Below are 23,594 nucleotides of genomic sequence, written 5' to 3'. Positions count from 1 at the left end.
TTTAACCCCTATGCCTTCCTAAGGCCAGAACAAAATTTGCACTTTGCTGAAAAAATACAAATGAATGTGCATTGTCAGTTTAATATACATATACTGATATTTAGTAATCAAAATGTTTTTATTATTTGATTATTAAAGTTATATAAGTAAAAACATTTATATCTTTTCATTAAAATAGAAATTTTGTTCTGGCTTTGGGGAGGCATATGGTTTTTGTGCCCAACTTGCGTTAATTTCTGCTTGTTTTGAGCTTGACTCTGTTATATATTGTAATATTTGTTTGTATTGGATTTCATTTATTTATCGATGCTGATTTGTGGTAGTTTCACGCTTGGTAGATTATTTGATTTTATTTTTGCTAATTTTTTGTTTAATGGAGCTCTTTACTTTTCTTTGAAAAACTTATTTTGTGGAAAAAGTTTTTAAATTAATTATTAATAAATATCCTATCTGAACAAGAACAGGAAAAAATATAGGAGCATGAGAACAAAGCAACACATGAAGGATTTAGGCTTCAAAAAGTAAAAGCTCCACCAGTCTAGATAATGTTTAACTGTATTGAATAGATTTATGTTTACTTGATTCTATGAGAAGCCATTTTCTTCTAGTGTTCTAAGTTTTCAGGAGATAAGGCCAGACAGAGGATTATAAGCAAAAGTATTTGCTTCCCTAAGGTGTTTTTGGTTCATCTTGTATTTTGGGCTGGTGTTCACTTTTATTAGGGATAATATCTGAATTACTATTCCTTTAGTCCTATACCTTACTTTAAATACTCATTGCTAAAGTGTAGGATGTCATCAATTATCATTGTCTTTGGTTTTCTTTCTCCTTACTCCTTCATTTGGCATTGCCTGCTCTCTGACAATTTGCAAACTTCAGATGTCTTCTGTAGGACTATGTAAATTTTGTAGTCAGAACTGTCATACACGTTGTACACATAACTGAACCCATATAATAGTTCCACTCAACTGTCACTTAACTGAACCCTTGTTTAACTTAACCCTGGTTAACCACAGCCCACATACAGCTCAAGCTTTACTTAATTTAACCTCCATCTAACTCAACTACTGTTAAACCCAACCCTATGTGACTCAACTCCAATCTTACAACCACAAAATTCAAGTGTACTAAGGTGCTGGGTATGACAAATTTTGCTAATATTTCAAAGGTATAAGACAGAACAATAAATTGTTGTTTTCAGAGGAAGGACAAGGAGGAATAGCTTTAAATTAAAGCAGAGAAAAAAGAATAAGTATTAACCAATTAATAAAAACCATTTCATTGGGGGCAACCTTTATTACTTCAGATTAGGTATACTGTTGATTTAAGGGAGTTTGAGCTGAATGGGATTGAGTCAAATAAGGCTGGGCTAAACAGAGATTGAGTTGTTTGAGGGCTAAGTGAAATGAGAGATGAATTGGACAGGTGTATAGTTGAATTGGGGTTGAGAAAATGGACTGACTTAAAGAGGATTGAGCTACATGAAATATGAATTGTATGGGGGTAGAGTTATACAAGATTTGAATTAAACAGGGGTTGGGTTGAATGAGGATAGAGTTGCATGGGGCTGAGTTGGATGAGATTTGTGTTACATGAGGGTTGGGTTAAATGGGAGTTGAACTGTACAAGTGTTCTGTTAAGTTGGTTCAGTTGCACTGGAACTGTTGTACACATATTAAAATATGTTTTCCCTCACTTTCAAGATGGGTAACTTAAAACATCATGTCAAGAGTCTTAGATTATTGATGATAAGTTAGTCAGCTAAGAATTTGCCTAGTGATGTCAGGATTATGAAGTCAATTATGATTTCGTTGCTGATTTTTTTTTCTAATTTATTTTCTTTTAAGGGGTTTTGTGTCCTTTATTAAAATTCTGAAAAAAAAACTATTCTCATAATAAGAGGTTACAAGTCAGTTGAATCAAAATAATAATCTTCAAAACAGTGTTATTTGGGAAATATTTGTCACTAGACAGTATCTTTAAAATCCCATTTACAAACTTTGGCTCCTATGGGTGATGGCACGCTCTTTATTAGGCTGTAACTGTCTTCTGACTTTATTAAATTCTGATTTTGTTGTTTCTTGTAGCAAAATTTTACTATTTGTCTCCTTGTTAAGTATATGAAAATATTTACATGCTTACTGTGTTTTGAAATCTAAACTTCTTAAAAGGAACTAAAAAACCCTGTAAAACCTGGGTAATATTAGTAAAGTGATTGATATGATTCTCCACCCTTTTTGCCTGACCCAGAAATATGAAATAAAACAAAAATTTTTAAGATTAGCATTTTTCTTAACCATGGCACCTTTTACCCTCCTATAATCATGAAAGTAGTAGGTCCTCATTTTCGCCCTTACAGTGCCATTTTGATGTCTAGAACCATTAAAAGAAAAAAAAAACTTTTCAAAAAAAAACATTCAAAGAAAAGTAGGGTAAATTTTAAGATCGGCAGGAATAAATTCCAATTATAATTCAAACTCAAAACAACCAGAATTTATTATTAAAGAATAGCCAAAACCCATAATAAAGAGGAAATAAAATAAACTACCATTTCAAAAATAAAGGTAACAGGTACTAAAATAGATGAATAAATAAATCTTAAAATGAGTAAAAATTATATTGAATGTTCAAGTCAAGCTTTAGTTAAAGTAAAATCACTACAAGCAAGAGTTTGGCTACTGCCCTCATCCTCCTTTCCTAACCATAATAGACCAAAGCCGAGTGCTTCATTTGTGTTTTATTGAAAACTAAATGTATCAGTCTGATTTTGTTTTTCAAAACATCAATGACAAATAAGAATACATCACTACAATAATTTAGATGGTTGGAAAGAACTAATTAAGAAGAACTGAATATTCAATGTATATTGATTTTAATCCCTGAAAACTCAGCAATTAAAGATTTTATTTTGCCATAATTCCTATTTTTATTTTTAATGTTGTGAACATGAAAGAAAATATTTATAATATAATTCATTTTCAGAAAAGTGCAAATAACACAATAGGCCTTTGACTTATATAATTAGGGGAGGATGAAGAGGACAGTAGTCAAACTCTTGTTTGTAATAATTTTTGTTTGTTTCAAGTTTGACTCGAATATTCAATGTTTACTTGTTTTAAGACCTTTTTTTGTCTAGTTTTGCACATATCTTTAGTTTGCAAAGATAGTTTAGCCTAATTTCTTATATTGCTTATGTTTCTCATTTCTAAATTATTTAATTTGCCAAACGAAAAATATTATTAAACTTAATCCAAAGTAGCCCAAAAAGTAAAAAAAACAACAACATATATCTGGAGCAGTAAGGGCTTGCAGAAACCTGAAACATAGTATATAATAATGCTATATCTAGTTATTTCTACAAGTAATAAAAGATAACATAAAAAAAATGGAATTTTTGCAAAAGCAGCATCTTCATACACAGTATCATGCAACACATGTGTTTTGCTAAGAGAAATAACTCGTGTATCTTGTGAAACAGTGCTTTCCGTGGTTTGAGAGACTCTAGTGCCTGATTCCTTGTGGTTCATCAAAAACCAAAGATTTGTTCTGATCTGTGATATTATACATCATGGTTGTAGTCACAACTGTAGCCTAGTAAAGAACAAATCACCGCCCATAGTAACAAAAAATTTAAAACCCGTCACAGAAAAAAAAATTAACATCAAGAGAGAAAAAAGTGCTATTTGTAGCTAATTTAGGAACTGTAACTATTATTTTGATTAGTCTAAATAGTAAAAGTTTAATGCTAACACTAGAATTTCGAGAAAAAGCCTGTAATCCCTCAAAAGTGGGCTTGGATCAAAACGAATAGTACACAATTTAAGAACAAATTCCGGCCATGAGTAGCCTAACGAAATATTTGAAGATCAACTACCAAAAATGCAATCCCCAAATATATGCTTATTCATTCTAAACTGTAATGCAGTTCAGGCCATGAACATACATCCACTACAGAAAACAAAAATTATTGCAGAATTGGCAAAAATCTACATCCCAGATGATATGCTCATTCAAGCAAAAAAAGATCTTGCTTTACTGTTAACAAAGCCGAACATTGATACACAGTCATATGAAGAATAAATCAACAACACAACATTTATCAATACTCCAATGGAATGTAAGATCACTCACAGAAAATAAGCTAAATGAACTAATATCATTTATGAATAATAATTCAATTAATATTGCTTGCCCCCAGGAAACTCATTTAACCCAAAATCAATAAATTAAGTCTCTGGGATATACTATCCTGAGAAAGGATAGATCTTCAGAGAGAAAAGGAGGTGGTGTAGCTTTATTAGTTAATAATAATATAAAATTTTGTGGCATCAATTTTCCAGATTTTGAAAATGATGTTGATGTAATTGGTATAAGTGTTTGGCTGAACAATTTAAAAACCTACATAATAAGCTTTCATAACCCTAATGGCCAAACTACAGATGCCAAGGATTTCTTTAATTATATAAATAGTTCTAATATGTTAAAAAATATCATTATTTGTGGTGATTTCAATGCCCACAGCCTTTTGTGGGGGAATAAACCAGCAAATAAAGCTGGTAAATTTATTGAGCATATGACTTCAAATAATAATGAATTAGTTGTTGCTACCCCTCCAAACCTGAATACTTATTTCAACCCCAAAAGTGGCAATTTCTCCACAATTGACCTACAAATTGTGTCTTTAAATTTTTTGAACAAAATTTACATAAATAAAATTGATAGTCTATGTACAGACCACTTTGCTATAGTTTGCTCCCTAAATGAACCTGCTGAAACTTTATCTCATACATCCAAATATATCAACACTAAATCAAATTGGTCTATTTTCCAAAATAAGCTAAATGATGAAATTACAAGTTTCACCCAAAGTTCATGCATTTCTAACACAACAGTTGACACACATGCTGAAGCGTTGACATCTTTACTAATAAATACAGCTAATCATGCTATCCCCAGGACAACACCTAAGAAAACATTCCCTAAACAAATTCATAAAGTATGGTGGACAAATGAGTGCCTAAATAAATGGAGGATAAAAAAGGCAGCTAGGAAAGAATTCATAAAAAAACCAACACCTACTACATATTTAAAAAAATTACAAGCAGAATCTAATCTAAAAAGGACTATAATAGATGCTAAATATAAATACTGGAATAATTTTGCAAATAATCTCTCCAGAGAAACAAATGAGCCAATTATACATAAAGTCATAAGCCACATATGTGGAAAAAAGACTTCTCCCAACCCACTCCTGTATGAGCTTATACATAATAATACCCATTATGACAATGATAATGAAAAGGCTAACCTATTTGCAACTCTTCTTGTTAATAAGCTAACATCAAATAATCAAAGCAAACTGTCCACAATTCCTATGAACCCTTGTTACCAACAACGCCCAGGATCCGAGTACATAACTAATCCATTTTCAATCCAGGAATTGAATAATGCAATACATCATATTAGGTCCAAAACTAGCAGTAGCTATGACAATATACACCCTACATGGATAAAGAATCTCACACCTTCATACAAACAAGAACTGCTAAATTGTTATAATCACGCTTGGGCATCTTCTAGGTTCCCCAATATATGGAAATGTTCGTCCCTCCTACCAATCCTAAAGAAAAATAAACCAAAAGATAACCCTGAGTCTTATAGGCCCATAATGATTACACCTGTGATGGGGAAAATAATGGAGAAAATGATTTATCACAGACTCCTCTGGTTTGTTGAGAAAAATAACATGATCCCACACACTCAAACTGGATTCAGGAAATACCACTCCTCAACAGATGCTTTCATTTTGCTAACAAATGCAATAAATGAATTTTTCTCAAAAAATAATATCCTAGTGGCAGCTTTCCTAGATTTTGAAGGAGCTTATGACAATGTGAACCACCAAATCCTTTTAAATAAACTTGCAAACCTTGGAATACCTCCTAAGCTAGTATCCTTTATTAAATCCTTCATAGAAGTGCGAAGTTTCATTGTTTGTGTTGGTTCAGCCTCTTCACCCCAAAAGACAATTTCCAAAGGCCTACCTCAGGGAGCAGTCCTCAGTTGCCTCCTTTTTGCCCTATATCTCTGGGACATGAACCTACCTCACACGAATCTACAATATGCTGATGATCTGGTGCTATGGTCATCTGACAAAACCTTTCAGATAGCACAGTCAAATCTGCAAAAGTCACTTTTCCAGTTTGAAAAATTCTCTCAACATTCAGATTTACCCATTGCACCCACCAAGTCAAAAATAATCCAATTTCACTGGAAGCGAAACCATGTTAATGCAAAACTAACTCTAAACAAAACAACTATTCCAGAAGATAATAATATTAATTACCTAGGTCTCATGCTTGACCAAAAACTTAATTTCCACTTCCACATTTCAAACACAATAAAAAAATGTTATAGAAAAGCAAATATATTAAAATGACTTCTTTCTACACCCTGGGGTTGTAAGGAGAAAACCTTACTCCAGTTTTATAAATCACATATAAGACCCCATATTGACTATGGGCTCATTGTCTATGGTGCATGTGCAAAGACCCAGATGCAAAAAATTGAAACAACACAAAATGATATAATACGTCTCATATTTGGTCTTAGGAAACCCACAAGCACCAAGTTTCTGCTTATGGAGAGTGGATTAACAACAATACGGGAGAGACGTAGCTTTCTCTTGATAAAACATCTTACGAAAATTGAATCAAATAGCTCACACACATTACATAATTGGTTAAGAAATCCAGCCATGTATAGAGGTATTGCAGATGAGTATGCCAATATTCAAAAGAAGTTTCCTGTACCAGCAAAGTCTATTGCACCTACTTTCCCCCAATCCCCTCCATGGAATTGGTCATTTCCCATAATAAATACTGAATTTTCAAAATGTAATAAAGATTTAACCCCCATTGCTTTTGTCCAGAAAAAATTTGCAGAACTTAATACAATTACCTATAAAAATCACTTCCAAATATTTGTTGATGGGTCAAAAATGGATGAGAAAGTTGCAAGTGGTGTTTTCCTTCCTCACCTGAAAATTGCAAGGGGAGAGAGATTATTTAATAATTTATCTATAATGTCTGCTGAGTTAAATGCCATAAACATGGTATTAGAACACCTTAAGCAAAACTAACCTTTGATTGAAAATTCGAATAATATTATCATCTATTCTGACTCTTTATCAAGCCTTGAGTTGCTGGCCTCAGCTCCTCAATATAAGTTGGACATTGACACTTATCATTGTCTCAGTACTATTGATAATCTTGCTTCAAGTGGCATAAAAACTTACTTTCAGTACATTCCTAGCCACTCTCGCATAAGTGGTAATCATCAGGTTGATGAAATAGCAAAAACTGCTATAAATATTGACCAGCCAAGTGGGAGACCAATCCCAATTAGAGATATTTACCGATGGAGGCTATCAGATATTAATTTTAATAAGATTAATCGTATCCTTTCCCCCTTTCCCAATAAGTATCTTTCTAAAATTTATCATAGAATTCGTTCTGGAACAAATGGACTAAATTTCCTTGCATTCTCATATAAGCTTTCTAATTCAAGTGGTTCAATTCCCCTGTCCCCTCTTTGCAGGCATTGTAATATGAATAATGAAACAATTGACCATTGCCTATTTGAATGTAATATGCTGACGTCTGCACAACATACCTTGCTTTGTAAACTGTTAAAATACTATAAACACCACAAAATCCCACTATCAGCCAAGAGCCTAGCCAACTATACCTGCACACAGAGCATATAAATCGACATCTATCATCTTATATTTGAACTCCTAGAGTCGAAAGATCTGCTGAATGATATCTGAATATATCTAATAAATATGAGGCAATCAAGCCAGTAGCTCTGTAGCCCACAGAGTGAAGCAAAAGGAAAAGGGCTAAATAGTTTTACTGAAAAGCCCGCCTGCTGTTAAATAGAAGAAGAAGAAGATCAAAACGGACAGTACACCATTAACCGACAAACCCTGATCACTGGTAACCAAAAATTTAAAGATATGTTTGAAAAAACCGTGTAAACGTTTGATTCACAAGCTTTGGTCTATTGATGCATATTATTGTAAATAATATGCATTTTGTGTTTTTTATCTTTAGTGGTTATTATAGTAAAATGACTCATATATGTCCTTCTAAAATATCGGTATCCAGTCTTTAAAAGAAGTAAAATCAATTTTCTTTAAATCCTTTTGTATATCATTCTGGTAGAGGCCATATAACCTATCTTTTACTACATTGTGTCTTTCTTTTTCATCTTAATTGAGATTGACATATACATATATAGTTTTTACCTCAGCTTTGTTCATTTTCTCTGTTTTCCAAAGTTAATGTTCTCTAAGATGATCCAGTGCCCATCTAGCTGCAGAGGAAAAAAAATGCTTACTATGCAGAGTATTATGGCTTCAGCCACTTTTCTTGTTTTGCAAGCCAATGAATTTCCCTTCTTGTTCAAGCCAAGGGACTGTAAATTTTTTAGATGTGGTTTTCGGCCAATTGTGTTCAAATTGTGGTTCCCATTGTGTACTCCTTGTTTCAATCAGATACCATTTTTAGGGGATTTCAGGCAATTTTTCTTGTTACTATGGGAAGTGTTTGTCTCTTACTGGGTTGCACCTACCACAGCAACCACAATTTGACAGCTGCCCCCCCCCCCCGTCAAAAATTTGTTCCGTAGCATTTTTATCCATTTTGATTTCCAGGTATAATTCTTACAAGCCCCCGAGCAGTAGAAGCTTTAAAGACAGCCATTGACGAATTTGGCTTCCAAGATTATGAAACAAAGCTACTCAGCATATGGAAAACTAAACTGATATATTGTGTTGGTGAAGCAACTCAAAGAAATGCCCTGTCCTCATTAGGTCTTCAGGGAGTTGGAGGAGATACAGGGAATGCTGCAACTCTTGGAAGTTTTATTTTAAGCAGTGGGTACTTTTATACTTAAATTAGGATTTTGAGTATTAAGATAAACATAACTCACAAAAAAATTATGTTTTAGGATGATTAAATTTAATTTAGATATAATATTTTGACAAATAATAAATGACTTTATTTTTAATTTTAAAGAATATTAAAATTTTTATTGAATAATCTTTAATAATTAAGTAAGAAAATGTATATGTTGAAATATAGGCTATATTGCACGTGTTTTGATTTGTGGTTGTTCAGGGATCATTTAGAAAATATAATTAGAGTGTTAAAATCAGGGTACTAGAGCTGAAGTCCCATTAGTCTTCTCCAACCCAGGGAATGGTTTTTGGCTATCAATCCAATGTTGTAGACCAAAAGGCAAATAGCACACATCTCACAATCAGTGGTTGATTACCACCAAAATTGATATTTAGTTATTTCTGAGGTTTGTGAGATGGTTGTAAGTTGGTTTGGGGTATCTGCTCCAACATAATTTCCATTCTTCGTCCTTATCCCTGACAGGGAATGGCTACTTGCGTGGCCTCGTAGTGGCATCAGGGTGGACCTTTCACAACTTTTCCTAACCAAAAACTGTGATGGCTAACACGCTGCTGGGTGAAATTGAGGAGTGGTGCCCCTTGAGGAAATTATAGAATAGTAAGACACAGAATTTGCACTTGATTCTAATTATTGGATGATTCTTATGGATTTGGTCTCTTTTGGTGGGCTTTTTGGGCTGAAAAATCTCTTCCTAGCTGAGTTAACTATTATGGTGTGTCTCCTTGTAGCAGCATAATACCTGTAAGCACGAATATACAATTAGTTAAGTTTGATAGACTTAAGATTGTCTGTGCCGGATTTTAATTCTTTTTTACAGAATAGCGTTGTCATGTGCTGAAAACTATGTTGTGACGAAGATGGGATCATGGTTGCACAAAGCCTCCATTCAACTGGAAGTCCCAGGGACTTTTTGTTGTCCTGTTCTAAACCGGTTTAAGTGCTTCGCGTAGACTTGGGTAGATGTGTCAGTCCCTGTCCTGCACTGGCTCTGGGATCATTGTTTTTCCTGAGGTCATAATAGTTTCAATGATTTAAAGAAAAGGAAAATTGCAACTTGGAATGTTATGACGGTAAAAAGAAATATCGTATTGACATTTTGACTGACAGATCTCGACATTTTGAACTGGACTTACCACAAGTTTCAGAAACTCATATCCCAGGGGTATGAAACATGAAGTTAGGTGATATAAAATTTATCTACTCAGGCAGGAAGGATGGGGTGCATGGGCGGAGAGTAGGGCTTTTTTGCAAATTCTTAAATTATATCCACTACACATATTAAATCCCATAATTTATTTTTGTTTTCAAAAATTTATCTATTTATATATCTATAAAAATCTATATATAAAGGTGTTTCATAAATAACTGAATTTTTTACGTGCAACTCCTCAAATATACCGGGGCTGATTTTCTTCTTTGACTCTATGACAAAATTGAAGATTTTTTTTGGGGGAAAGCAAAAGTTTAAGAAAGGTGCAAAGTAAAACATTTATCGACTGCCCTATTTTAATAAAAATTCAAGTTGACTTCTTTAGTTGCTTTGCCTAAGTTAGACAAAGATATTTTTGCAAGGTTTACTGTCTGAATTATTTAAACCTAAAAGTGGACAAAAATAAATTCGGAAAAGCAGTTTTTCGTATCTACTCGCTTTAAATGAGCAATTATTGTGTATTTATGTATGTATTTTTTCTCGAAAACGGCTCGAAAATCTTTCTGAGAATTTACACACTACTATTTTCTAGCCTGAAAAACGGTCTAGATAGGTCACGACTTTGGAAAAATTCGTTTAGAGCCTTAGTTTTTTTCATAGAAGTGACGTCACGTTCGTATGTATTGAAAAAACAACTTACATTATTTTGTCCCAGCGGTAATCGTTTCGTTTTTGGCATCTATGACGGTTGCGAAATTATACAAGAGTAGATATTATACAAAGCCAAAGGTCGCCTGTAGGATAAGTGACAGCAAGAATCACATAAGTCTTGAGTTATTAATTTTCTTCTTTAATATTGACTAAATGTAAGTTGAATTTCTAATGAAGGTGGTAAAATTTTCTTCATCTTCTAATTGCAAAAGGTTTTTAAATTTATAGCTACTTGAGAAACGGATTTATCCCTATCTGAACGTTTGTTTGTTCGTCATAGAAAGGCACTGTGGTCTTGGGGAAAAAAACCTATTCTAAGGTATTACATCGAAAATACGTCAAATGTGTCTGGCACTATCTGAATGTAAAATTGTGGACCAGGCCAAAAAGATTACATTAAACATCAAATAATGATATGTTTGAAGATGTGTGTACGAGAATCCTCCTGGACTTTCTCAGAATGTTCCTGCTTTTAGCTGATGAAGTGATGATGTCAAAACTTTAAATTTTCAATTTTTAAAAAGACTTAAAATTTCAGCATTCCCTGCAGACGAAAGGAAACCCTTGCTTTTCCCATCAGGTGAACTACGGAGAGAAGAACTCCCAAAAATATTGTCAAACGCCAATCTACCTTTTTCGTCTATTGTTGTCTACAATACAACTTCGTCGCCTACTCTAGAGGAGGACATAAAACGCTGTCTCAGTGGTAGTGTAAGTGAATACAGGCTTTTGAACCCCCTTTTTTTTATTGTACACTTGCCAGGCTGATATGGTGTGCTTACATCCAGCGCGCACGTAGGGTATGTAGATCTTTTGCATCTGAAGTCTCCCTTCTGAGACTTCCCTCCGAAGTCTCGACTTCTTTTTGTTTGGTTTTTCATAAACAATAAACAAATGATCCTTCCATGCGCATATTTGTTTATGTACATTATACACCTAAACTATTAAAGCCATAAATGTGGATTATTTTTACAAAATCTTGGAGCCATGCCAGTGGCTACTGGCTATAAAAAACGAATAAAAATTCATTAAAAAAATTATGTTACGTAAAGCCCAGAAATGATGATTTTACTTAATATCCATGATTTAAGAAACATTAGAATCAAAGTTGCCACTTTTAGAACACTGTATAAAGAACAAAGCATCTTTCACGAATTATTTGTTTTCCTCGTCCGTCTGTAATGGAGGTTGGTCACTAAAACTTAGAAAGATTGGATATGAAATCAGAGTTCTAGTGCCTTTTCTAGAGTTGAAACTGGTTGAGTCAAAGTAAGATGCAATTTTTCATAAAAACTGCATGTTTTTGGAAGAGCGACCATCATTCATAATAATACAAAATGACAAGACCAATTTTTTATTTGGGTTTTAAACATACTAGGTGATATAGATCACATAGATGGGAGCCGGCGTGAGACGGTCATTATTGTTCATATGGTTGGAAGTTCTGCATGACTTGGTCTTTTACGTAGATGAAGCTCCAAAAGTCATTGTTTAAACATTTTGTATAGGAAAAGAGGTGAATTTAAACATTACCATTAAAAATCGGAGAAAACAAAGCTCTTGGTAGTAGGCTACTCATTACCAACCACCCCCGAGATTTTCCTGGCAAGGCCCATGATGCCCTGCATCGTCTTTTCCCCCTCTTTGCCAGTAGAAACGTAAATGCAATATTTATACTACATAGAAAAAAGATTGTAGCAATGAGGGTGATACTAATACCCCCTCCTTCCCCAAAACTTATTTAATATTTATATGGAGGTTAAAGGAGAGTTAAAATATTTAGACATTAAAATGCACTCTTTGAGACACCTGCCTCTCGCCGCTTCTTCATATAGCTGATGTGTACTTACACACCAAATATATACTTTTTAAGAAATTTGAAGGAAATCAGTTCAGTTAAATTAAACCTTAAAATAAGTATAAGAAACATTTTGTGTACTAAACATTGAGGCATCTCCCCACACGGACTTGATCTAAATACACCACCCTTATCCAGGCTTGATCTAAATGAAGGGAGAAGATAGGACTTCTTTGCCCCTAGACCCTTTCTATGTCTTTTTGAAGGTTCATGGAGAATTAGACGATTTGGGCTTTGAAATGTGCTGTTTTATGAATCTGGCAAATTTTTTTTTTTTTTTTTATTAATTTAGCTTAAAGAACATTTAGTCTAACTAAAAGAAATATCTACTTTAAGGGGAATGTTTTTTTTACATTTAAGAAAACTTTTTTTCCACGCCACCTATGAGGTAGAGGTCCAGGCGCGATTTTTCTTTTATATAGAGGTATCGCCAGTTTCTTCTACTTGTTAATACTAGTCAAAAGTAGCGTGTGAAAACGAAGCGAGTAAAGAACTAGTAGCCAACTCACTAGTTGGCTACTGTAGCAGCTAATCCTCTGCTTGATTTTTATTAATTGTATTTATTCAAATTTAATATATGTATACCTACTGAAGGTTCATGGAGAAAAATCAGCATAAAAATTTGATTGTTTTGATGTATCTATTGGTCAAGGCCGTATCCAGAGGGGGGGGGCTACCCGGTTTGCGCCCCCCCCCCCCCCGACATTTTTGACCGAGTCGAAAATTAGTCTAAGAAATACCTGTAAAGACAAAACCTTACCAGAAACAAAATGTATTCCCACACTAAATTCTATTGCATTTTGTGGGTAAACGATTCTGATCAGCTTACGCAATTAGGTAACCGTAGGTAACCCCATGTTCACCTGACCTTGCATAGTAAATTAGGGTTAATATGCGCTATTATCCTATTGCATTTTGTGGCATACAAAAATCCTATCGCAATTTTGTGGGTAAACGGTTGTGATCAGCTTACGCAATTAGGTAACCCCATGTTTGCCTTATTATGCAAGGTCAGACCTTGCACAGTAAATCAGGATTAATGGGGGCTCAAGATAAATTAGGATTTAAATTAGGTAAATTAGGTCAGACCTTCCATAGTAAATTAGGATTAATGGGGGATCGAGGTAAATGTTATAAGAGAGTGCAAGATTGTCAGTTCAGTTCAATTTCGGACTTGGATAAGAGAAGAGCGATTTTCAACATGAAGAGGAAGTGTGACATTACGTCGTTTTTCGTGCCCAAGTGGACCGCCCAAGTTTCTGACAGTGGCGTTAGCGGGACGTCTAAATGTTCCCTGACATTTCCCATTGCAAGGGTGAATTCTTCAACATCAGGGACATAATCTGTTTTGGGTAGATGCTCCAAAAACTTTGAACACTGCTTTTGGATGCTTGCATGTATCTTTGCTAGTGGATTTGAAGCTATGTAAGTGACCGCATTAGCTTTTTCTAGCAGTAGTTTTATTTCAATGGTTGAATACTTTCTGTTATTTTTTTTGTACATGCAAAGATAGTATTTAAGTTTTCTAAGTCTGACTTTATATTTGCTGCAATCCTCGACCGACAAACTCATTTTTTCTATGAATTCTTATAAATTAATTGGATTTCTTATTATTAGCCAGAGTCAATTTGTGCTCGGACCTGCTAATGAAATAGAATTTTGTATTTTTCGTCATCTTGCGGTTTCTATTAAAATTCTTGAAGAATTTCATGACTTTCATTGATTTTTTTCTCCTAACGAGAAGAAAAATCAATTGCTTTTTATATTTTCAACATATTGTAAACAGTAACCTTTTTCAGTATGGTTTCGGGAATACAAATCATCACTTGTGTATTTGTTTCATTGTTTCTAAGAGACTGATTTGATGTAATTTTGACTATACTCTTCATTATCTCTGTATTTAATGTTTCTCCGGATTGATGCAGACTTGATAATATTCAGACGATAAGCCTCATCATTTCTGTATTTGATTGATGCAGACTTGTTAGTATTCAGATGATAAGCCTCATTTCTGCATTTGATTAAAACACGACGTTTATTTAGAGCTACTGCTTTCTTATCCTTCTTATATCAGTTTTTGGCAATCAATTTAAGAACAGCTTTATTTTTCTCATACTTCTCTTTCCTTCTGCCAGCAAGCCTTTTAGCTCGACTTTCATATCTTTCCTTCTCCTTGAGCTTTTTTTCTTACTTGTGAAACCATTACAATAAATAATTTTCTTGCGGAAATAGATTTTATCAAATAATTCGTACTTAGTTATCGTATCAAGTAACAAAAACCTAACAAAAAATAAAACTAATTTTAAAATTTTCTGGTATTTTTCCAGTTTAAATTACAAGATTAAAATTATTGCTCAGATACCATTAATGTTTCGCAGTTTATAACTTTATCGATTCTGAACTAAAACTAAAATAAAATAAAAATTGATTTTTTTAAATTTTTACGTCACGTTACTCATTACGTCATATATTATTATTAGTACACAGTCGGTGTTAGATCTTACGTCACGTCACTTATTACTTCATATATGGTTATGATTGCTTAAAAATCAAATATCTTTGAAAATATGAGACATCTAAAATGCAGTTTTTTTTGTAAAAAGTGATTCTATTTTTTTTTTAATTAAAAAGCCATTATAACTTTTAATTTCTGTTCAAATAAGCCCTCTCGCAAAATTCTAGGACTTCTGGGTCGATACGACCACCCCCGGGGGAAAAAAGGCAAATAAATACACATCTGTGATCTTTCTTCTGGCAAAAATTACAAAATTCCACATTTTTGCAGATAGGACCTTGAAACCTCTACAGTAAGGTTCTCTGATACGCTGAATCTGATGGTATGATTTTCATTAAGATTCTATGACTTTCAGGGGGTGTTTTTCCCTATTTTTGAAAATAAGGCAAATTTTCTCAGGCTCATAACTTTTGATGGATATGAGTAAACTTGGTGAAACTTATGTTTCTAAATCAGTATAAAAATCTTATTCTTTTGATGTATCTATTGATATTAAAATTCAGTTTTTTAGAGTTTTGGTTGCTATTGAGACGAGTCGCTCTTACTATACAGTTCGTTACCACGAATTGTTTGATCAGACCTACCACCTGTGCCACCCCTCCTTAATAATAGATCACTCTCTTATGAAGCAAATCACTTCAGTTAAATTAAGGATTAAAATAAACCGCAGAATTTTTTTTTTTGCAATAAGAAGGAAGGTGTCACCTCGCAGCACCCTTGTGAACATTACCCACATTTTCCACAGAAGAATCTTGCCAGACAATTTGATCCCCGCTAAAAATTTATCCTGGACAATTCCACAGTAACATTCCCTTTATATGTAAATTGTGCATCCAAAGAGGAAGAAAGCCAAATAAAAAAAAATTATGTGGAAGAATGCAGGGAAATTCTTCCCAGAAAATTTCCTCCCCGCTGAAAATCCCTCCTAGAAAATCCACCCCGCAGAAGACTCCCTCACGAAAAATATCCATATGTTTCCGAATAAACAAATACTATCTGTAAGCAATGGACAAATTGCAAAATTTACTACCCTTTCCCTAAGGGATGTGGGGGAGGATCTTGTCATCTACAGAGACATATTTATCGGACCCAGGGCCGTATTCAGGACTTTTGTTTGTGGGGGGGGCTATTTTTTCAGTGGGGAGGGGGTACAAAAACTTTAAAAAACGCATCAACAATATGTTCTTACGATTTTTTTACGTTTTTAAAAGTTGGATAAACATTTCCACCCCTCATTGAGCCTTCAGGTAGCCTAAATACAGAATTGGTTCTAAGGAAGAGGCGGGGGGAAGTAGGGATTATTAATTGATATTTAATCCCTCTTGATTTATGGCAATATTTCTGGTCTACGCTGTTGTTATAAAAGTAAAGAGTAACATTAAAACCCAAAATGAACACAATTTATTCCGCATAGCAGACTGCACATTCCTTGTCTACACCTCCGCCTCAGGGTCGTAGAAACTTTGGATGATGCTCATTCGATCAAAAATTAAGAGTTATACGTCCTTTTTGATTTGTAAGTCGAAAGTGATTTGAGACCAAATAGCCCCTGTCCTAAAACTGTTTTTGATATCTGGTCCTTTTGTTACCCCTTAAGATATCTGGTCGACATTTTGAAGCACCTATTTTTTACTTCCTCTTTGGCTGCTCAATTTTGAGTGTGGAGGAATTTTCCCTGAGGGGGGGGGGGATTTTCTGTGGTGGGGGTATTTTCCGGAAGGAAAATATCTAGACCCCACATGGATTTTATAAATATAAGAAGATCCAGAAATCAATTTTTTTGAATGTGTTTGTTTGTTTTTTCATTTGATGTTGATCCTTGAATAAGTCGTAATGGTGAAAGTTTCTCGCAGAAGCAGATTTTGGGGAATTTTGAAATGTTGCTGAAATCCTCAAATGACAGCAGATTGAAAGGATAGCACTGATTTGTCTCCTTTTTCTTTTAGCCGGGGCTAGCAGTTTGCCCTATCGTCAAGTGCCACATGGCACCAAAGAATGGTACTAATTAGTGCCATTTCTGGAGTTTAAAGCCTGGGAAACATAACAAGGGTACTACTATAAATTTTTAGGGTCTCTATTGCACGGCTCGATATTGAGGTTTATTATCTAACTCATTATTTAGAGGTTCACTTAAGTAAGGAACTCTCCTGACTTTTTATTTCAAGTAAATAAAAAAAAAAATTAAAGACAATGTTTTGGCGTAAGTAACTTATAGAAATTCCTAATGAAGTGAGTGATTAAAAGAAGTGATTAGAGAGCCGTGCACGCGGCTGCTTCCGAGCGTGCTCAAATTTTTGACCTATTTTCGAGCAAAAATCACTCTTTTTGGGCCTCAATTTTCACTTGCTCGGAACGTCAGTAGTTGGCAACCATGCTGTCAATAGAGTAGTCCAAAGATCCAGACCACACCCACAACTGTCCACAATTCAGCTAGTTCAGTGTGTATTTCATCCTTAGTATTCACTTATTTGAAGTTCTTTGGAATATGCAGAAGTTGTATGGTTTCTATTCCGCTTACAGACGTAAAAAACCTTCATTTGGAGTTTATTGTTCCTTTGGTATACTAAAGCGTTCTAATACAAACTGATTATACTTTTGTGTTATGCTTTGTCTTAAACTATTAATAATTGCAAATTAATAATTTTTTTTTTGTCGATTTTTTTTTTTTTTTAATTCCTTGCCTGAGACCCAATTTTGTATCTTTTCAAATCCGCCTTCCCCCACTGAGACTTGTAGTCTGTGGCGTTTCGTTTTATATATATATATATATATATATATATTATACTATTATTATATATAATTTTATAATTAGATATAATAATAAATAATGTTGGATAATGCTTAACAGATTAATGTTGTTTGGTGTCAATTGAACAACTTAAAAAAAAAATTGAGATATTTTTGTGTTACTTTGATTTATATTGTCATACATTTTTCAGGATTTTATTAAGGGTTCAGACACCCAGAAGGTCGCCTATCTCTTGTTTAGTTTATTTGAAGCAGTTTTTTAAATTTATTTTTCCTTTCCGGCTTTTTTCAACAAATCCATATCTTAATTTTTTCTCAAATTTATAATTATTAATCTCATTTTCAGAAGAGCGTCGACTATGCTGTTTTCTTCAGTCCCTCGGGTGTTCGATTCTCAATACCCGTCCTTCAAAGTTTGCTACCCAATTTAGATTATCTAAAGGCAAGTTTCTTGTTCTTTTTTATCCTCGCCTTTCTTTTTTTTTTTTTTTAGTTCCTTGCCTGAGACCCAATTTTGTATCTTTTCAAATCCACCTTCCCCCACTAAGACTTGTAGTCTGTGGCGTTTCGTTTTTTTTTCCTTAAATATTCCTTATTCACACAGTATAGATTCTCCTAAGGAGTTTCTTACCGGGTAGATGGATTTTCAACTTGAAAAATTTTCAAATAATTGAAGCGAAACTAAAATGAGCTCTGATGCTTTAAATGAAGTTCTATTTTGTGCAGATAATGGTAGTTTCTCTTGTTGGCATCTTCGATTTTAAGGGTGATAAAAGGAGATAAGTGAAAATATAAATGAAGCAAAGAGTATAGGGTACGACCCTTTCTCCCTTCTGAGTGGAGGCTCCCCTTTAGGAGGCTCCCCATAGAATTTTCAGGCGTGCCCCGCTCGCTCCTCTGTAAATATTATGTTGGCGTGTTTGAGCCCCTTATCTGAAACACCTTCCTATGTGTTACAGTATCAATGGTACCACTAACATTATTAGATAGAATCATGCCACAAACGATATTTGGCATAATGCCTTATTTGGTGACGAGCAGTGCCATATTCGGTATTAAAAGAAAAAATAAGGTTTTTCGACTAAAAGTAAGGAGCATCATTAAAATTCAAAGCAGACAGAAATTATTCCGTATATGAAGGGGTTACCCCCTCCTCAATGCCTTGCTCTTCACAGTAAAATTTCTAGCAATATTAGAATAACTTCCTATTCTAATTTAACGGCCCCTGTGTTTCAGAAGTCGTTCTTAGAAAAATTTGAAACTCAGTCAATGTTTAGCGTTAAGATTACGGTATTGAGGAGGGGGGCAACCTATTCGTATACGGAATGTTTTCTGTTCGTTTTGAGTTTTAATTTTTGCTCCTTACTTTCAGTCGAAAAAACTTGTTTTTTAATTTAGTTTCTGATCGTTTTTCAAATAATACCGGTAAATTTAGCTTCCCCTCCATGAAAAATTCCCTCCTCTCTTGGGAAACTCCTCCGTGGAACGTTCCTCCTACGTAAAATACACCCCCTCTCCCCCGTAAAATTCCTTTTGGACAATTCCTTTCTCGCTGAAAATCCCCCCCCCTCGTAAAATTTCTTGCTAAAGATTCAGCCTGAAAAATTCTCCATAAAATACTTTCATTTGATATAGACTGAGTTCTAATCGTTTTTCCGATTCCTCCCAAAATCTCCTCTTCCGTGAAAATTATTCTCTGGAACATCTCCACATGCAAAATTGACTAGGCAAAGAGAAAGTAAAACAAATAAAAAGAATTTTGTATAGGAATTCTGTCAAACCCCCAGTGTAAAATTTCCTCTGGATAGTTCACGCCTGAAAATTTCCCTCCACAAGGAAAATTATCCCGAAGGAAACCCACCCCAAGTACCCCCCCCCCAAAAAAAAATGTCTATACTTCCAAATAAAAAATAGGCTACTATACGTAAGTAAGCAATGTGCAAATTTTATAAATTATAAGAATCCCCAGGGGCTGGGGGGGGGTCATATTATTTCCAGAGGTGTAGTTTTGGGACTTTTCTACTATGCTGAACAAAATGGGTCTAGTTGCCCTCAATCTTTTTGGTCACTTAAAAAGGGCACTAGAACTTATAATTTCTATTCGAATGAGCCCTTTCTCGATATTTTAGGACTATTGGGTCGATGCGATCACCTCTGAAAAAAAAAAAGAACACGCACCCGTGATCTTTCTTCTGGCAAAAAGTACAAAGTTCCACATTTTTGCAAATGGAAGCTTGAAAATTCTACAATAGGATTCTCCAATATGTTGAATCTGATGGTGTGATTTTCAATAAGATTCCTTATTCTTTAGGTGTTTCCCCCCTTTTTTTAAAATCAGGCAAGCATTAACATTATGTGGTTTAATGAAACATTCCTTTATTTCTAGTTTATCGCTATTGGTCCAACCACAGAAAAGGCCCTTGAGTCTGCTGGAATGAGAGTCTACAAAGTTTGCCCTGAGCCAACACCGAAATCTCTACGAAAAGTTCTGGAAGAAGATTTATGATTACCAGTTTTCATTTTCTTCTTCTTCAGATGCTTTCGAGGTTTAAAGGTGCCCTGGGGGAATCTATTTACCTTTATTAATAACAAAACGGGCAACATTTTAAATGCTTGAATAATGCTTTGTATTTGGGATAAACTAAAAAAGTTTTCTATGCTTAAAGGAGTAAAAGGGGTAAAGGGATATATTTTGTGTTCTGATTTTTCTCGTTTTTGATAATATTATTTTTATCTGGCTACTTGTTTTTTTGCCATTTTGTTGCTACAAGTGACAAATTTTATGAGCGAATCCATTAACCTGGGGAAATTCCCTGCGCTATGCCATTGGTATTAAACACGTGAATCACATAGCAGATAAAATATTTGATTCCAGGATTTTTTTTTTCAAAAAGTAGCAAAATTGTTAGTTGTTTCTATATTTTATAAATCGCTTTTATCGAAAACTGTCGCCAAATTATGCCTTAACGAGTGAAAAGCTCAGTGAGCCAATATAAATTTCCTGAAGTTTCATGGGATTTTTTTATAGGCTTATTTTACTATGATAGGACTTCATCATGTACACCCTCAAAATTTTTTTCAGAGGTTGCTAGTCTTCATACCAGTGTTAGGTTGATGGAGGGGAAGGGTAAAAGGCTTTTTTTGCCATGATTTTTTTTTCCATACTCTATAGTTAATACCGTAAGAAACATGAGCTGATCAGTAATTATTTTTGTAAGCAAAGGAAAAAGAAAAACATTCGTGAATTTTTCAGCAAAATGATCTTACACATTTGCGATGTATGACGTGACTCATTTGTGAGGGGCAAAGACCCAAGCTGTTTCATAGAAAACGAAAAAAATAAAAAATAAACCATGAAAACGATGGTGGTTTTCAACCAGTTGAAAAAAAGAAGCGAAAAAACAGATATTCCCGCAGTGACCTCCGCCAAACGGTCCTAGTACTACATGATTTTGTTTACTATCTTTAGTTTAATTTTCCTATTCTAGTTTTACTTATTTACTTGGTTAACTATGTTGGGGCTTCAGAAAAAGGCACGTGATTGATAAATAAATATTTAATAAAAAATAAAATAAAAATAATGAAACCTGACCTGGGACCCATATGTGAAACGTTACTCTCAATGCTAAAAATAGATGGCACCTTGTCATTGATAGCCACACGGATTTTTAAGAAGGTTTCTAACTTTCAAAGTGGGAGGGGCTTAAGCATTTTTTGCTTGAATTTTTGTTATTTTTTGGGGTACTATGAATGTTTATAATTCTCAATCTTCGAGGGGGACGAGATAGCTGCGCCATGTCATCTTTTCTGAATGTCCTTGAACTCTATCCTTGTTTAATAAATTTTATGGAAAGTGATATTTCGTTACCAAGATTTGTTTTATAAACTCTGCAGTAATCGGACTAAGTTTTTGTGGTGTTTTAAGGAAGATTTTTACTTTTTAAATTGCCAATGCTTATGGGTCGGTAATTTCGTATGTGCGGTAATTATTTTGTATATGCTCTAGTCATTTACAGTTGGTCATAATAAACGCTTCTAACTCAAAATTTATAAGTTATTTTTACCTTTTCGCTTTACGGCTGAAGATAAAGGAAACTGCTGCTAGTGCCGAAAATAAAAATCGGGATCGCTATCTCGCTTGTGGCGACTTTGTTAGGCCCAAAACTGCAGCATAGTTGCCTCTCAGGTGTTTAAAAATTTAGGGGAGGGTAAAGAAACAAGAATTCTGTCCCCAGTAGGTCTGCCATCACAAAGTCAACTACCCTCCTTAACCTACCTGGATTTTCTCGGGCTAGCCTAGACACACGCCATCAAAAAAAAAATCAATAAAGGGAAACTTACGAACGCTATATAGAAAAAAAAGAGGAAAACTCACCTTTGAACAAATTCAGTATGCTAAACGCTAAAGAATAAACAATTAAGACTTGTTGTGTTATAGTTTGTGCTTTGGTACTTTATCATATTCGGTTTTGTTTAAATCTGAGGTTTCCTTTCGTTTTTTTTTTGTCTATCGTTTGTTGTTATTTCTTTTTTTTTTTTTTTTTTTTTTTTTTTTTTTTTTAATGTGAACCTGAAATATCAGGACTTCTATTTTGCATCCAAAAATTTTTTCTATTTTTTTGCTATGTTACTACCTGTTTTAAAATGTTGTCGACTTTATTCTTCATAAAGTATGCATTTAAAAAAAAATTGATTACAAAATAGGTAGGTCTAGGAGAGTTAGCAGGAAACATACTGGTTCAAAAATATCATGCACAATTATATCTCTTTTGGCAAATTTGGTTCTTTATCTTGAAACCAGTATAAAGTAAAAGATGTTTTTTTAGATTTTTAGTATTAAATTTATGATTTTAATGAGCACACATGGATGGCATTCCTTTTTTCTTCTCAAAAGTTGGATTCAATTTTCCTTCCGGAAGATTTTCAAAATTTACTTTAGGTACTATTACTGTTTTTGTTGTTGCTGTTGATAACAGCCGTGAAGCGCGTTTTTATAAAGGGGTATACAAACTTCTCCGAGCTGATCAGTTGCCCCCCCCCCTCCCCGCTCTTCCTGACAAGTATCCCTAGCTATGCTAAATTGTTGTGTTTTGCACAATGTAAAGCGACTTTGGAAATCATTTTTACATACTAAAAGTGAAACATAGACTTTAATCCTTGCTTTCCTCAGGCGCGATTGGAGCCTTTGTCCCATTGGAGCTTTGCTTGGGCGGGGCTCGAGAAAAACGAAGAAACAAAGCTAAAGAGTATACGCTGAAAGTAACACAGACTGAAAATGCGATTTCATGATAGGAGATGGTTAATTTGAATTTCAAACATTTGGTGGTTCTTTCTTAGAACAGGAATCCCCACTCCTCCTGTACAGGATAAAAACATAACACATTGGAACAATAATTTGGAACACTTATATCGTATTTTCAGCACCCCCCACACTCATCTCGTATCATGTAATCCTGGGAAACAGACTTTTAAACGTGCCAAGAAAGTAGAAAACCAAAGATCTTAAAAGGAGCTAATAACCATAAAAACCCAAACACTGTTTTTTGAATAGAAGAAAAAAAGGGCTGGTCTAATATCCTTTTTTTCAAACGATCTTAAAACCATTGATGTTCCAAAAAATAACCA

At 34.2% G+C, this 23,594-nt stretch overlaps 1 protein-coding gene across 1 annotated transcript in view; it reads left to right on the top strand.

Annotated features, from left to right (window-relative positions):
- The window catches only part of LOC148953722 (uroporphyrinogen-III synthase-like), a 54,500-nt gene extending 32,485 nt beyond the window's left edge, over nt 1-22,015 (top strand). The window contains exons 2-5 of the mRNA XM_089085817.1: nt 8,720-8,941; nt 11,387-11,559; nt 18,316-18,411; nt 20,356-22,015. Of these exons, the coding sequence (XP_088941943.1) occupies nt 8,720-8,941; nt 11,387-11,559; nt 18,316-18,411; nt 20,356-20,475 (611 nt within the window). The 3' untranslated portion in view covers nt 20,476-22,015. The remainder of the gene's footprint in view (nt 1-8,719; nt 8,942-11,386; nt 11,560-18,315; nt 18,412-20,355) is intronic.
- The last annotated feature ends 1,579 nt before the right edge of the window (nt 22,016-23,594 follow it).

This window comes from Artemia sp. Qi Xiang Cuo, chromosome 3 (assembly GCF_049724085.1).
Source record: "Artemia sp. Qi Xiang Cuo chromosome 3, ASM4972408v1, whole genome shotgun sequence".
In the NCBI taxonomy this organism is placed as follows: Eukaryota; Metazoa; Arthropoda; class Branchiopoda; order Anostraca; family Artemiidae; genus Artemia; species Artemia sp. Qi Xiang Cuo.
The sequence above is the reverse complement of the archived record's forward strand: the minus strand, read 5'-3'. Positions and strand labels throughout refer to the sequence as shown.